The sequence below is a fragment of the Bombina bombina genome, chromosome 10 (assembly GCF_027579735.1).
Source record: "Bombina bombina isolate aBomBom1 chromosome 10, aBomBom1.pri, whole genome shotgun sequence".
Classification (NCBI taxonomy): domain Eukaryota; kingdom Metazoa; phylum Chordata; class Amphibia; order Anura; family Bombinatoridae; genus Bombina; species Bombina bombina.
The window spans coordinates 180,892,037-180,906,958 of record NC_069508.1 but is presented as its reverse complement, the minus strand read 5'-3'; the positions used below and the strand labels follow the sequence as shown (position 1 = coordinate 180,906,958).

The 14,922-nt window shown below is 39.1% G+C and overlaps 1 protein-coding gene across 1 annotated transcript in view; it reads left to right on the top strand.

The window, feature by feature from the left end:
- LOC128641425 (selenoprotein Pb) overlaps positions 1–13,240 on the top strand; it is a 21,163-nt gene extending 7,923 nt beyond the window's left edge. The window contains exons 3-5 of the mRNA XM_053694057.1: positions 580–792; positions 10,472–10,613; positions 12,792–13,240. Coding sequence (XP_053550032.1) covers positions 580–792; positions 10,472–10,613; positions 12,792–12,953 — 517 coding nt within the window. The 3' untranslated portion in view covers positions 12,954–13,240. The remainder of the gene's footprint in view (positions 1–579; positions 793–10,471; positions 10,614–12,791) is intronic.
- Positions 13,241–14,922: the final 1,682 nt, after the last annotated feature.

The following is a 14,922-nucleotide window of genomic DNA, read 5'->3' as shown; positions in this document are numbered from 1 at the left end:
TGGGCAGAACACTTTCAAATGCATATTTTACAGTAGTCTAACTTAAAGGGACAGTGTACTGTAAAATAGTTTCCCCTTAATGTGTTTCCGATTACTTGTTATACCAGCTGCTGCAGAGTATAAAATGTATGAGAGATTGTTCATGTAGGTTTATTTTTTTGTATATGAAATAGACACAACTCATTAAAATGGGCTGAATTTGTATAGAGATCAGATCACCTTATCTTATTACTTTCTACACACATAAATGCTTCCTTATCTTACCTCTGTCTGTATTCCAAATCCCACTATTAAGAACAATTGAAAGTAAACATTTTTACATACATATCACTTCCACCACCCAAGAGTGTAATTTCTTCTGCTGGCTCTTGTTTACATAGCCTTTAACATAGGTAGCAGATTCAACAGGCAAAATTAGCTATTTTGATTGACAAAATAAAGGTGAATTATGTGTAACAGTTTTACACTGTCCCTTTAGAGAGGAGTTATGAATACATCCAGCATTAGTCAGAAGGTATAAAACTGTTAATTACAAATCTCTAATCTGTTACATCTTCTCTTCTTCCTGGTGTTATCTAGCATGGGACCACTGCGTGACAAGCTGTCCACTCAGGGGCTGACCAATATCAGCTACATAATACTTAATGATCAGAGTTTTTTCTCCCTGCTCTTGTACCCTGAGCTAAAGCGACGTGCTCCTGCTGGGGTGCCTGTGTACCAGCAACTCCCCAGCCAGCCTGAAATCTGGGAAATATTGAATGGAAATAAGGATGACTTTCTTATCTATGATAGGTAAGTCCAGCCATTGTTTGGGGTTCATATTTTACAGGTGCATAAAATTGCAAAAAGATAATGCTCTAGTGTGTGAAATGTGCAAATATTTTTTACAGCGCTATTACTTGCATATCATTTTGTTCTTAACCCATGAAAAACAGTTAAACACATAGTATAAGTCAGCTCTGACAAAGCTCTTATTCCATAATAAAAATATAAAAAATATACACGTTATTCCATATAATCTAAACCAGTGTTTTTCAACAAGTGTGCCGTGGCACACTAGTGTGCCGTGAGAAATCCTCAGGTGTGCCGCGGCAGATTGACAACAGTGCAGGGGTGTCCCTCTTTCAAATTTTGAAATATTGGGAGGTATGTGACAGGCTCATCAGGCATAATTTACAACCATGACATTGACATTCATTATGATTGTTTGTGAATGAGTGTCAATATGTCATGTATAGTTTGTAGGAGGCATGGCATGACAGCACAGTACAGTGTGTGTGTGTGTGTGTGTATATATATATATATATATATATATATATACTGTATATATATCCTGTATTAGGCTACAATGTGTGATTTTGTAAAATTTGGGAAGGTGGTGTGCCACAGGATTTTTTAATGTAAAAAAGTGTGCCACGGCAAAAAAATGGTTGCAAATCACTGATCTAAACAACTGTGAACTGAGCAAGGATGCACCAGTCTTGCACGTTTTGGTTAACACCTTGATAACAGACATCAAATTGACAAAATTTATCAAATTGAGAAAAAGGAATTTCTCATGATTATCGCCCCAAAAAAAGCTCTTGAATAATATCACCATATTTAGAAATAGTTACGCACCAATAAAGCCACAACTTTCCATATGTGCAAACAAATCAACTCATGTTCATTCGCAAGTGTTTAATATTTGCGAATAAGTTGCCTGGAAGTTTCTTGTATTGATCTCTATTGGTATTTTAAAATATCCATATTCATTTGCAGTTCTCACATATTAATGAAAAGTGGCACAGGTAACAGCCACTCTTTTTAATCTCGTCAATTTGTAGGTTGTGAGGTAGTGAAAGAGAACCATATTGTTGTTCTTCCAGAGTTACAATGGAAAATGTTCTTTTTCTTGCCGTAATGGAAGTATCTGGAGTTAGAAATCACCCACAAGAAGACGCTAAAAAATACAAGGAACAATAAAATATCGCAAAGAAAGAAAAAGCGACTAGAAAAGGGCAGTAAATATTCTTATAGCATAAAAAACAACCATTCTCTGAAATAATGGTCAAATAAACAGGTTGAATAAAAGAAACTTTATTAATTTCATTCCCACACTTACATCACGTGATAATGTTATTCTTTTTTAATAGGATAAATAGTTAGTAGTGTATAACGCATGATTAATACATTAGTGAATAAAGACCTGCAACAGGACATCCATTGGCTTATCATCGCAATTTCCATTTGCACATAATAAGACTCCGTTTTTTTTATAAATATCTGCAGTTTTGTTTTTGTTTTTAACTTAATTTAATCTGTCGTGAATGTGCTTGTGACTTTTTAGGCTCAATATTTCACATTTTGATACATTTTTCCCTAAGTATAACACACTTCAGATATTTAATATATACACACACTGTCATTAACTCCTTAATGACCAGCAATGGTACGTCTATAGTAGCGTGGTCTCACCGCTGACCTGCAGGAGGGATGGAGGGTCTAATAACGCGGTCTCACCTGCAGAAGGGATGGAGGGTCTAATAACGCGTTCTCACCTGCAGGAGGGATGGAGGGTCTAATAGCGCGGTCTCACCGCTGACCTGCAGGAGGGATGGATGGTTGAATAGTGCGGTCAACTAGACAAACCCTTAAAGGGACATTATACACTTTTTTTTTCTTTGCATAAATGTTTTGTAGATGATCTATTTATATAGCCCATAAAGTTTTTTTTGTTTTTTTTTAAATGGATAGTTTAGATTTTTTTTAAAATAACATTGCTCTGATTTCCAGACTCCTAACCAAGCCCCAAAGTTTTAGGAGAATACCGACGTATACCTACTCCAGCTTGCTTCTGTCTGTGTAAAGAGTCTTTTCATATGCAATGGAAGGGGGAGTGTCTGATATTTCCCACTGGCAGTGGGTGTTCCAGTAGCCTTTTAAATAGAGCTAAACTGGAAGTTTCTAAGTAAGTTTTTAAATGTTTTTATACTGGATTTTTATATCAGTATCTGTGCATATTCTTCTTTATAGTAGTGTCTATTACATGCAGTTATATGAAAATTGGTGTATACTGTCCCTTTAACAACCAGCGGCATACAGGGTACATTGTGGTTGTTAAGGGGATAAACTACATGCTTAGTCAGTGAACCCCTCATTAACCACTGAGGCTGATAGATGTAAAAAAAGAACAGAGAGTATTTTAAAACAATTATTTTACAGTTGTAGTACCACTGTGTTCAAATATATCTTAAAGGAACAGTATACATTCATTTTTATATAACTGTATGTAATAGACACTACTATAAGGAAGAATATGCAGATACTGATCTAACAATCCAGTATAAAACCTTTTAAAAACGTACTTACAAGCTCCCAGTTTAGCACTGTTGATGAGATTAGGCTGGGACACTCATTGAAAGAGACTGAAAAAGCAGGAAGAGCATACCCTCTCCCCCCCCCCCCTGCATATGAAATGACCCATTACACAAGCAATAGAAAGCAGGAATCTGTAGTCTTCATTCTAAATCTGATACTTTGGAGCTTGGTTAGGAGTCTGAAAATCAGTACAATGTTATTAAAAAATAAGCAAAGTTATACATTGTTACAAAAACACTCCCAGATGGGCTGTATAAATGCATCATCTACAAAACATTTATGCAAAGAAAAAGCTAGTTTACGATGTCCTTGTAACATTGTGTCCTATTGATTGTTAAACACACGTAAGGCTGGTGCATCCTTGCTTGGTTCACAGTTGGTTTTCATGTTAATAAACTATATCGTTTTTATATTTTTAATATGGAATATCCATTTTGTTGTTGGTTAATATTAGTGTAATCCCCTAATGAGATACAAAGTTCCAAAAGTAAACATTGCCTTTAAAGCAATCTCTAAGGGTCTCATAACACTGACGAATTATCTTATAGGATCTCAAGACTTTATCTTATAGAATCCCACCAGATCAGAGAGCTATCTTATAGAATCTCAAGACTTTATCTTATAGAATCCCACCAGATCAGAGAGCTATCTTATAGAATCTCAAGACTTTATCTTATAGAAACTCACCAGATCAGAGAGCTATCTTATAGAATCTCAAGACTTTATCTTATAGAAACTCACCAGATAAGAGAGCTATCTTATAGAATCTCACCAGATCAGAGAGCTATCTTATAGAATCTCAAGACTTTATCTTATATAATCTCACCAGATCAGAGAGCTATCTTATAGAATCTCACCAGATCAGAGAGCTATCTTATAGAATCTCAAGACTTTATCTTATAGAATCTCAAGACTTTATCTTATAGAATCTCAAGACTTTATCTTATAGAAACTCACCAGATCAGAGAGCTATCTTATAGAATCTCAAGACTTTATCTTATAGAATCTCACCAGATCAGAGAGCTATCTTATAGAATCTCAAGACTTTATCTTTTAGAATCTCAAGACTTTATCTTATAGAAACTCACCAGATCAGAGAGCCGTAGAAAATCAGGCCCTTATTATGTATCAGAATCAGCAAGACTTTATGCCAGCTCAGAGCTAAAACTTTAATTCACTGCACATTTTCACTGATTGGTCAGTGTGAGAGAGTCATTTGCCAATTAAAGGGACACTGAACCCAAAATTTTTCTTTTGTGATTCAGATAGAGCATGAATTTTTAAGCAACTTTCTAATTTACTCCTATTATCAAATTTTCTTTATTCTCTTGATATCTTTATTTGAAATGCAAGAATCTAAGTTTAGATGCCGGCCCATTTTGGGGATAACCTGGGTTGTCCTTGCTGATTGGTGGAAAAAATCCATCTACCAATCAAAAAGTGTTGTCCAGAGTTCTTAACCCAAAAAAGCTTAGATGGCTTTTATTTCAAATAAAGATAGCAAGAGAACGAAGAAAAATTGATAATAGGAGTAAATTAGAAATTTGCTTAACCCCTTAACGACTGAGGACGTGCAGGGTACGTCCTCAGAAAAAAGGCAGTTAATGCCTGAGAACGTACCCTGCACGTCCTCAGTGTGGAAAGCAGCTGGAAGCGATCCTGCTCGCTTCCAGCTGCTTTCCGGTTATTGCAGTGATGCCTCGATATGGAGGCATCCTGCAATAACCTTTTTAAGTAATCCGGTGCAGAGAGAGCCACTCTGTGGCCCTCTCTGCACCGGAGATCGGTTGCTCCCTTTGTTGGTGGGTGGGAGCCGGACCGGGAGGCGGGTGGCGGCCATCAATGGCCCTGTGGAAGTGAAGGGGGGCGGGATCGTGGGCGGGGGTGGCTGGGGGCGCGCACGGGCGCGCGCGCGTGCACGGGAGGGTGGGGGCGGGCGCGTGCACGGGGAGGGAGCGGATGGGAACCGCTACACTGCAGAAAATGTGAAAATAAAAAGATAAAAAATATTGAAAATTAAAATAATCAGCAAGGTGGTGGGGGTTTGTCTGCCCAATAAGGCAGAGGGGAGGGTTAGAGAGCGGTTTTGGGGGGGATCAGGGAGGTTGGGGGCTAAGGGGGGGATCCTACACAGTAGCATATGTAAATATGCTAAAAAAGAAAGTCTGCCAGTACTTAAGATGGCGGGGACAATTGTGGGGTGGGGGAGGGAAGGGAGCTGTTTGGGAGGGATCAGGGGGTGGGATGTGTCAGATGGGAGGCTGATCTCTACACTAAAGCTAAAATTAACCCTGCAAGCTCACTACAAACTCCCTAATTAACCCTTTCACTGCTAGCCATAATACACGTGTGAGGCGCAACAGGATTTAGTGGCCTTCTAATTACCAGAAAGCAACGCCAAAGTCATATATGTCTGCTATTTCTGAACAAAGGGGATCCCAGACAAGCATTTACAACCATTTGTGCCATAATTGCACAAGCTGTTTGTAAATGATTTCAGTGAGAAACCTAAAATTGTGAAAAATTTTACGTTTTTTTTAATTTGATCGCATTTGGCGGTGAAATGGTGGCATGAAATATACCAAAATGTGCCTAGATCAATACTTGGGGTTGTCTACTACACTACACTAAAGCTAAAATTAACCCTACAAGCTCCCTAAAAGCTCCCTAATTAACCCCTTAACTGCTGGGCATGATACACTTGTGGTGCGCAGTGGCATTTAGCGGCCTTCTAATTACCAAAAAGCAACGCCAAAGCCATATATGTGTGCTATTTCTGAACAAAGGGGATCCCAGAGAAGAATTTACAACCATTTATGCCATAATTGCACAAGTTGTTTGTAAATAATTTCAGTGAGAAACCTAAAGTTTGTGAAAAAATTTGTGAAAAAGTGAACAATTTTTTGTATTTGATCGCATTTGGCGGTGAAATGGTGGTATGAAATATACCAAAATTGGCCTAGATCAATACTTTGGGATGTCTACTAAAAAAAAATATATAAATGTCAAGGGATATTCAGGTATTCCTGAAAGATATCAGTGTTCTAATGTAACTAGCGCTAATTTTGGAAAAAAATGGTTTGGAAATAGCAAAGTGCTACTTGTATTTATGGCCCTATAACTTGCAAAAAAAGCAAAGAACATGTAAACATTGGGTATTTCTAAACTCAGGACAAAATTTAGAAACTATTTAGCATGGGTGTTTTTTTGGTTTTAGATATGTAACAGATTTTGGGGGTCAAAGTTAGAAAAAGTGTGTTTTTTTCCATTTTTCCTCATATTTTATCATTTTTTTTATAGTAAATTATAAGATATGATGAAAATAATGGTATCTTTAGAAAGTCCATTTAATGGCGAGAAAAACGGTATATAATATGTGTGGGTACAGTAAATGAGTAAGAAGAAAATTACAGCTAAACACAAACACCGCAAAAATGTAAAAATAGCCTTGGTCCCAAACGGACAGAAAATGGAAAAGTGCTCTGGTCACTAAGGGGTTAAAATTGCATGCTCTATCTGAATCACAAAAGAAAAAAATTGGGTTCAGTGTCCCTTTAACTCAGAGCACCTCACTTACTTGAAGTAATTTTTCCTCCCAGTTTGTAATCACCATGACTCAGCAACACTGTTTGCAAATTATTTATAATAAATCACATTTAGAAAAAAAGTGAACCATGTCATATTCAATTCAAATGTAACAGTTGCTACTTTTTGCATGCTAGTGATGTAGGCTTATGTGCGTGCATGTGTTTTTTTGTACTATATGGCAGCGGTGCTGTTACATAGACGCTGCTGTTACATAGTGCTCAAGACACATGCACGCACATGAGCCTACCTAGGTATGCTGTCATGGGAATGCTGTCATAGGAAGAGGCTAAGTTTCAACAAAGGATACCAAGAGAGAGAAGTAAATTTGCCAGTAGAAGTAAATTGGAATTAAAATAAAGAAATAAATAAAAATAATAATTGCATGCTCTTTATGAATGGTAAAACTTCTATTTTTACCTTTTATGTCCCTTTAACTGGACATTCCAGTATTTAACTGCTTGTCCAGTAAAGTTATTGTAAAAATATAATTGGTTCAGATCTGAGGTTCAGTTAGGGCATATAACTGACAAGAGTATCAAGTAATAGATCTGGTCAGAGCTTCCATATTAATATATTGATAATTAGGGTTACAGGGCAATTATTCTAATCTTGGGTCCAGGAGGGGCATATAGCTTACAGGGGCTGCATGATATAAGTCTGATCTGAGGTTTAGTAGGGGCATAGACCTTACAGGGCCTGCATGAAATGAGTCTGAGATCCAGTAGGGGCATATACTGCTCACAGTGGCTGCATAAAATTAGTCTGATCTGATGTCCAGTAGGGGCATATATCTCACAGGGGCTGCATGTAATGAGCCTGATCTGAGGTCCAGTAGGGGCATATATCTTACAGTGGCTGCATGAAATGAGTCTGATCTGACTAGGTCCAGTAGGGACATATATATCACAGGGGCTGCATTAAATAAGTCTGATCTGAGGTCCAGTAGGGGCATATAGCTCACAGTGGCTGCATGAAATGAGTCTGATCTGAGGTCCAGTAGGGATATATATCTCACAGGGGCTGCATTAAATTAGTCTGATCTGAGGTCCAGTAGGGGCATATACAGTAGCTCACAGGGTTGCATGAAATGAGTCTGATCTGAGGTCCAGTAGGGGCATATATCTCAGCGGCTGCATGAAATGAGTCTGATCTGAGGTCCAGTAGTGGCATATAACTCACAGCAGCTGCATGAAATGAGTCAGGATCTGTGGTCCAGTAGGGGCATAAAACTCACAGGGGCTGCATGTAATGAGTCTGATCTGAGGTCCAGTAGGGGCATATATCTCACAGGGTCTGTATGAAATGAGTCTGAGGTTCAGTAGGGGCATATACTGCTCACAGTGGCTGCATGAAATTAGTCTGATCTGAATGTCCAGTATGGGCATATATCTCACAGCGGTTGCATGAAATGAGTCTGATCTGAGGTCCAGTAGGGGCATATAGCTCACAGGGCTGCATGAAATGAGTCTGATCTGAGGTCCAGTAGTGGCATATATCTCACAGCAGCTGCATTAAATGAGCCTGATCTGAGGTCCAGTAGGGGCATATATCTCACAGCGGCTGCATGAAATGAGTCTGATCTGAGGTCCAGTAGGGGTCTATAACTCACAGGGGCTGCATGAAATGAGTCTGAGCTGAGGTCTAGTAGAGACATATAGCTACAGGGCTGCATGAAATAAGTCTGATTAGAGGTCCAGTAGGGGCATATAACTCACAGGGGCTGCATTAAATGAGCCTGAGTTCCAGTAGGGGCATATACTGCTCACAGTGGCTGCATGAAATTAGTCTGATCTTGATGTCCAGTAGGGACATATAGCTACAGGGCTGCATGAAATGAGTCTGATTAGAGGTCCAGTAGGGGCATATAACTCACAGGGGCTGCATTAAATGAGTCTGATCTGAGGTCCAGTAGGGGCATATAACTCACAGGGGCTGCATTAAATGAGCCTGAGTTCCAGTAGGGGCATATACTGCTCACAGTGGCTGCATGAAATTAGTCTGATCTTGATGTCCAGTAGGGACATATAGCTACAGGGCTGCATGAAATGAGTCTGATTAGAGGTCCAGTAGGGTCATATAACTCACAGGGGCTGCATTAAATGAGTCTGATCTGAGGTCCAGTAGGGGCCTATAACTCACAGGGGCTGCATGAAATGAGTCTGAGCTGAGGTCTAGTAGAGACATATAGCTACAGGGCTGCATGAAATAAGTCTGATTAGAGGTCCAGTAGGGGCATATAATTCACAGGGGCTGCATTAAATGAGCCTGAGGTCCAGTAGGGGCATATACTGCTCACAGTGGCTGCATGAAATTAGTCTGATCTTGATGTCCAGTAGGGACATATAGCTACAGGGCTGCATGAAATGAGTCTGATTAGAGGTCCAGTAGGGGCATATAGCTCACAGTGGCTGCATTAAATGAGCCTGATCTGAGGTCCAGTAGGGGCCTATAACTCACAGGGGCTGCATGAAATGAGTCTGAGCTGAGGTCTAGTAGAGACATATAGCTACAGGGCTGCATGAAATAAGTCTGATTAGAGGTCCAGTAGGGGCATATAACTCACAGGGGCTGCATTAAATGAGCCTGAGGTCCAGTAGGGGCATATACTGCTCACAGTGGCTGCATGAAATTAGTCTGATCTTGATGTCCAGTAGGGACATATAGCTACAGGGCTGCATGAAATGAGTCTGATTAGAGGCCCTGTAGGGGCATATAGCTCACAGTGGCTGCATTAAATGAGCCTGATCTGAGGTCCAGTAAGGGCATATAGCTCACAGTGGCTGCATTAAATGAGCCTGATCTGAGGCCCAGTAGGGGCATATATCTCACAGCTGCTGTATGAAATGAGCCTGATCTGAGGTCCAGTAGGGGCATATAGCTCACAGTGGCAGCATAAAATGAGTCTGATCTGAGGTCCAGTAGGGGCATATATCTCATAGCGGCTGCATGAAATTAGTCTAATCTGAGGTCCAGTAGAGGCATATAGTGCACAGTGGCTGCATAAAATGAGTCTGATCTGAGGTCCAGTAGGAGCATATAGCGCACAGTGGCTGCATAAAATGAGTCTGATCTGAGGTCCAGTAGGGGCATATAGCTCACAGGGGCTGCATGAAATGAACCTGATCTGAGGTTCCATGTGCTGACACAAGCTGCAGACCCATAGCATCTGATCATGGCCTCACCTAACATGTTCTTCTCATCAGTGCTGGTCCTGAGCTCTTAAAAAATGCATAAGAGGATCCTGCTGACCCAATGATCTACAGTTCCCAAACACAAGGGGTCTCATGCTATGATTCATGTCCATTTACTATAGGAAGGAGATTATGTTCATGTAAACATTTTGTTTTTCTTTACTGTATAACAATACTAATGAACCAGCATTACTCTGTGCTATTGGTATATGTCCTGTTCAGAGTGTGTGTCACATGGGAACAATAACATTACCTGAATATCCATTTGTCCGACTGATGCATCAGAACAGGTTGCGGGAAGTTTGCATCACTAATGCTGCTTTACATAACAGGTGCGGCCGCCTCACGTTCCACATCAGACTCCCCTATAGCTACTTGCACTACCCGTATGTAGAGGCTGCTATACGCTTCACTTATAACAATGATGTCTGTGGAAACTGCAGCTTCTACCCCAACAGCACTCAGCAGATGATGGTAGGAGGTTTATAGCATCTTACTGAAATGTAATGTGATATCTTGTATGCAGCATCCCACATCACACAAACACATACATCACATACACACATATACATCACACACACATACATCACACATGCACACACATACATCACACACATACATCACACACACACACACACACACATCACACACATATATTACATACACACATAAATCACACACACACACACACACATATTACATACACACATACATCACACACACACACATACATTACATACACCCACACATTACATACACCCACATACATACATCACACACACGCACACAAACACATACATCACATACACACATATACATCACACACACATACATCACACATGCACACACATACATCACACACATACATCACACACACACACACATCACACACATATATTACATACACACATAAATCACACACACACACACATATTACATACACACATACATCACACACACACACATACATTACATACACCCACACATTACATACACCCACATACATACATCACACACACGCACACAAACACATACATCACATACACATTACACACACATACACACACACATACATTACATACACACACATACATACATCACACACACACACAAATACATCACACATACATACACTCACACACATACATACACATCACATACACACATACATACGCATACATCACACACATACATTACACATACATACACTACACTACACACACATATATCACACACACAAATACATCACACACACACATACTTCACACACACATATATTACGTACACACACATACATCTCTCTCACACACACACATACATTACACATACATACATACACACAAACATTACATATATACACACACACACACACAAGATACATCACACATACATTACATACATCACACATACATTACACACACACATACATGACACACAACACACACACATACATCATACACACATACATATTACACACATACACACACACACATTACATACACTGCATATACACATCACACACACACTACATACACATCACACACGGCACACATACATCATACACATATACACACAAATTACATACACACACTGCATACACATATACACATACACACACATTACATACATACATACATCACCCACACATACATCACACATTACATACACCCGCATACATTACATACACACACACAAATACATCACACGTACGTACGTACGTACGTACGTACATACATACATACACTCACACACACATACACATCACACACACATACATTACGTACACACACTCATACACATACAATACATACATACATATACATCACACACACCTACATTACACATACTTACACACACACACATACATTACACACACATACATATATAATATACACAAATACATCACACATACATTACACACATCACACATACATTATACAGTTACACATATACATACATCACACACACATAGATTAGACACACAAACATGCATGACACACAACACATACATCATACATATTACACACATATACATACACTGCATATACACATCACACACACATACACATCACACACACATTACATAAACGCACAACACAAACACATACATTATACACACAAATGACATACACACATACATCACACATACATTACATACACACAAACACATATCATACATCACATACACATTACACACATCACCCACACTCATCATACATCACATGCACACATCATACACATATAAATGCACAACACACACTCATCACAAACACATTACACACATACATAACACACCACAGACATACACACATCACATAAGCATTACACACATCACATAAACACAAAAACCACATGAACATTACACACATCACATACACTCACATCACACACACCACATATATCATATACACAAATCGCACAATACACACATCAAATACACAACACACATCACATATATCATATACACACATACACATCACATCCACACATTGCATACACACACACATACATATGCAAACACCTTTAGTATCTTCTGACTTCCCTATCTCAGTATTCCCCCTTTCTTATGTTTATCTTTCTGTTAATCATTTTCTGTTATGTGCTGAATTATTTGCAGATTATTGTTGCTAACATAACATTCCATATTTATAGAATACAAGCGCAGTTTTCCCTATTAGCACAAGGTCACCAGAAACACCAGCACCAACCATTCAACTGAAAGAACTACTAAATAACCAGCCAGATATAGATCATTCTAAGCACCATCATCATAAGGAAGCAAAGAATCATCGTCCTGAAGCCCATGCACCCTGAACCAATCATCAGCAAGGAGAAGCAAACAGTATCAGCCAATAAAAATGGTGCAAGCACAGCAGACAGCACATTAAGAGCCAATCTGTGTGTAGAACATTTTGAAGATATTCTGTATTAACCAATGATTGGTAGATTTGTAAACCAAACACTAATGTAAATTCCTTATGGCCCACATGGTTAAAATATATATTATTTTCAGGAAAATGTTGAGATATATGGTTAAATGAATATTACATGCACAATAATAGTTTTTACTCTTCATGATAGTAAATGAATTTTTTTGAAAAGTCCAGGTTGTATTTTGTGCCAAGATTATCAGTTTTTATGATATACCTCAGCCAGTTATCATATATATAAAATCATAGATACAGTACGGTGATAGAGATTTTACAAATCTAAAAACAGCATAAACTTTATTTGTTTAGAGGAAGTGCCCTGGCCCTGATGTTTTGAAGGAAAGATGTAAAGGCTGACAGCTGCACCTCTCCCCTTCTAGTTGTGTGCATACCAGACACTGCTGTGCTTTACTTTCTGCCTGGCTCCTGAAGCTCCATTTTTTTTCATTTATTTTGTATCCAGGTCCCCACATGTCAGCTTATATAAATACTAGGGTTATTTGTAAAAATTACTGTTCTCCATCATTACTGGTCCATATGTGGCAGCTTGTATGAGTAACTGGTTATTAGTAGAAAAATCTGCTCTCCTCCATTAGCGTTACTATTCCCCAAACGCCAGCTTCCATGAGAACCCAGTATATATATATATTTATACTGTTGTGTATATATATATATATATATATATATATAATACAACACACATAAAGTCCAGTACTCACTTACAAGCTCTCAGCTAGGATTAAAAAGCAAAACCGGAAGAGTTAGTTACCGCATTTGGCCAAATGGGACAAGCTCAGGCACCACGTCAAGGTCTCTTCCACATACCTGGGTCCCTAATACAGCCACACAACTGCAGCCATGCACACAAATGCAAGCTAATAATCAAACAAACTGGTAACAAGTCAGGGTTCACAGACTTATGTAATCACCCTGGGCTTGCACCTGGGCTTGTGACTCTGTAAATAGAGGAGCTTTATGCGAGTGTGATAGCAACCAAAGCTGAGCATGTTTATGGGTCATGGGATGTGTACCCGGTCCAGTCTGGATGTGCTGTCCTTATTCCTGATTTTGTGTATGTATATATATATATATATATGTGTGTGTGTGTGTGTCTATATATATATATATATATATATATATATATATATATGTATATATATATATATAGCTTGCTATAGGAAGGCACTCACAGGTCTTAAAAAAAGTTATTTCATTATTATACATTAAAAATAGGTCACAAAGTTGATGTTTCGGCTAAGTGTTAAGCCTTTATATATTGGTAGCAAGCAGTTTTTGGTCTTAACACTTAGCGTCAACCTTTTTGGATGTTGTGATTTTGAAGACGCACCAGCGCCATTAACAGCTTATTGGAAGTGAGTGCATGGCTACAATGGACTTCTAGACCTCTCTGCAGCCTTTGACACTGTTGACCACTCATTGCTTCCCCAGACCCTTCATTGCTTGGATATTTGGGAAAAAACTCTACTGTGGCTGTTTTCCTACCTTTCTAACCTTACCTTCAGTGTATCCTTCTCTGGCTCTTCCTCCTCCCCTCTACACCTTTCTGTTGGAGTACCTCAAGGCTCAGTTCTAGGTCCCCTTCTCTTCTCAGTCTACACATCATCTCTAGGCTCACTAATCAAGTCCTGTGGGTTTCAGTATCATCTTTATCCTGACAACACCCAAATCTATCTTTCTGCACCAGACATTTCTTCCTCCCTGCTGACTTGTGTCATCGGCTGCCTAGCTAATATCTCATCCTGGATGGCTCCTCACTACCTGAATCTAAATCGCTATAAAACTGAATTCCGTCTATTTCCTCCCTCTACCAATCCCCCCATTCCGCAAATCTC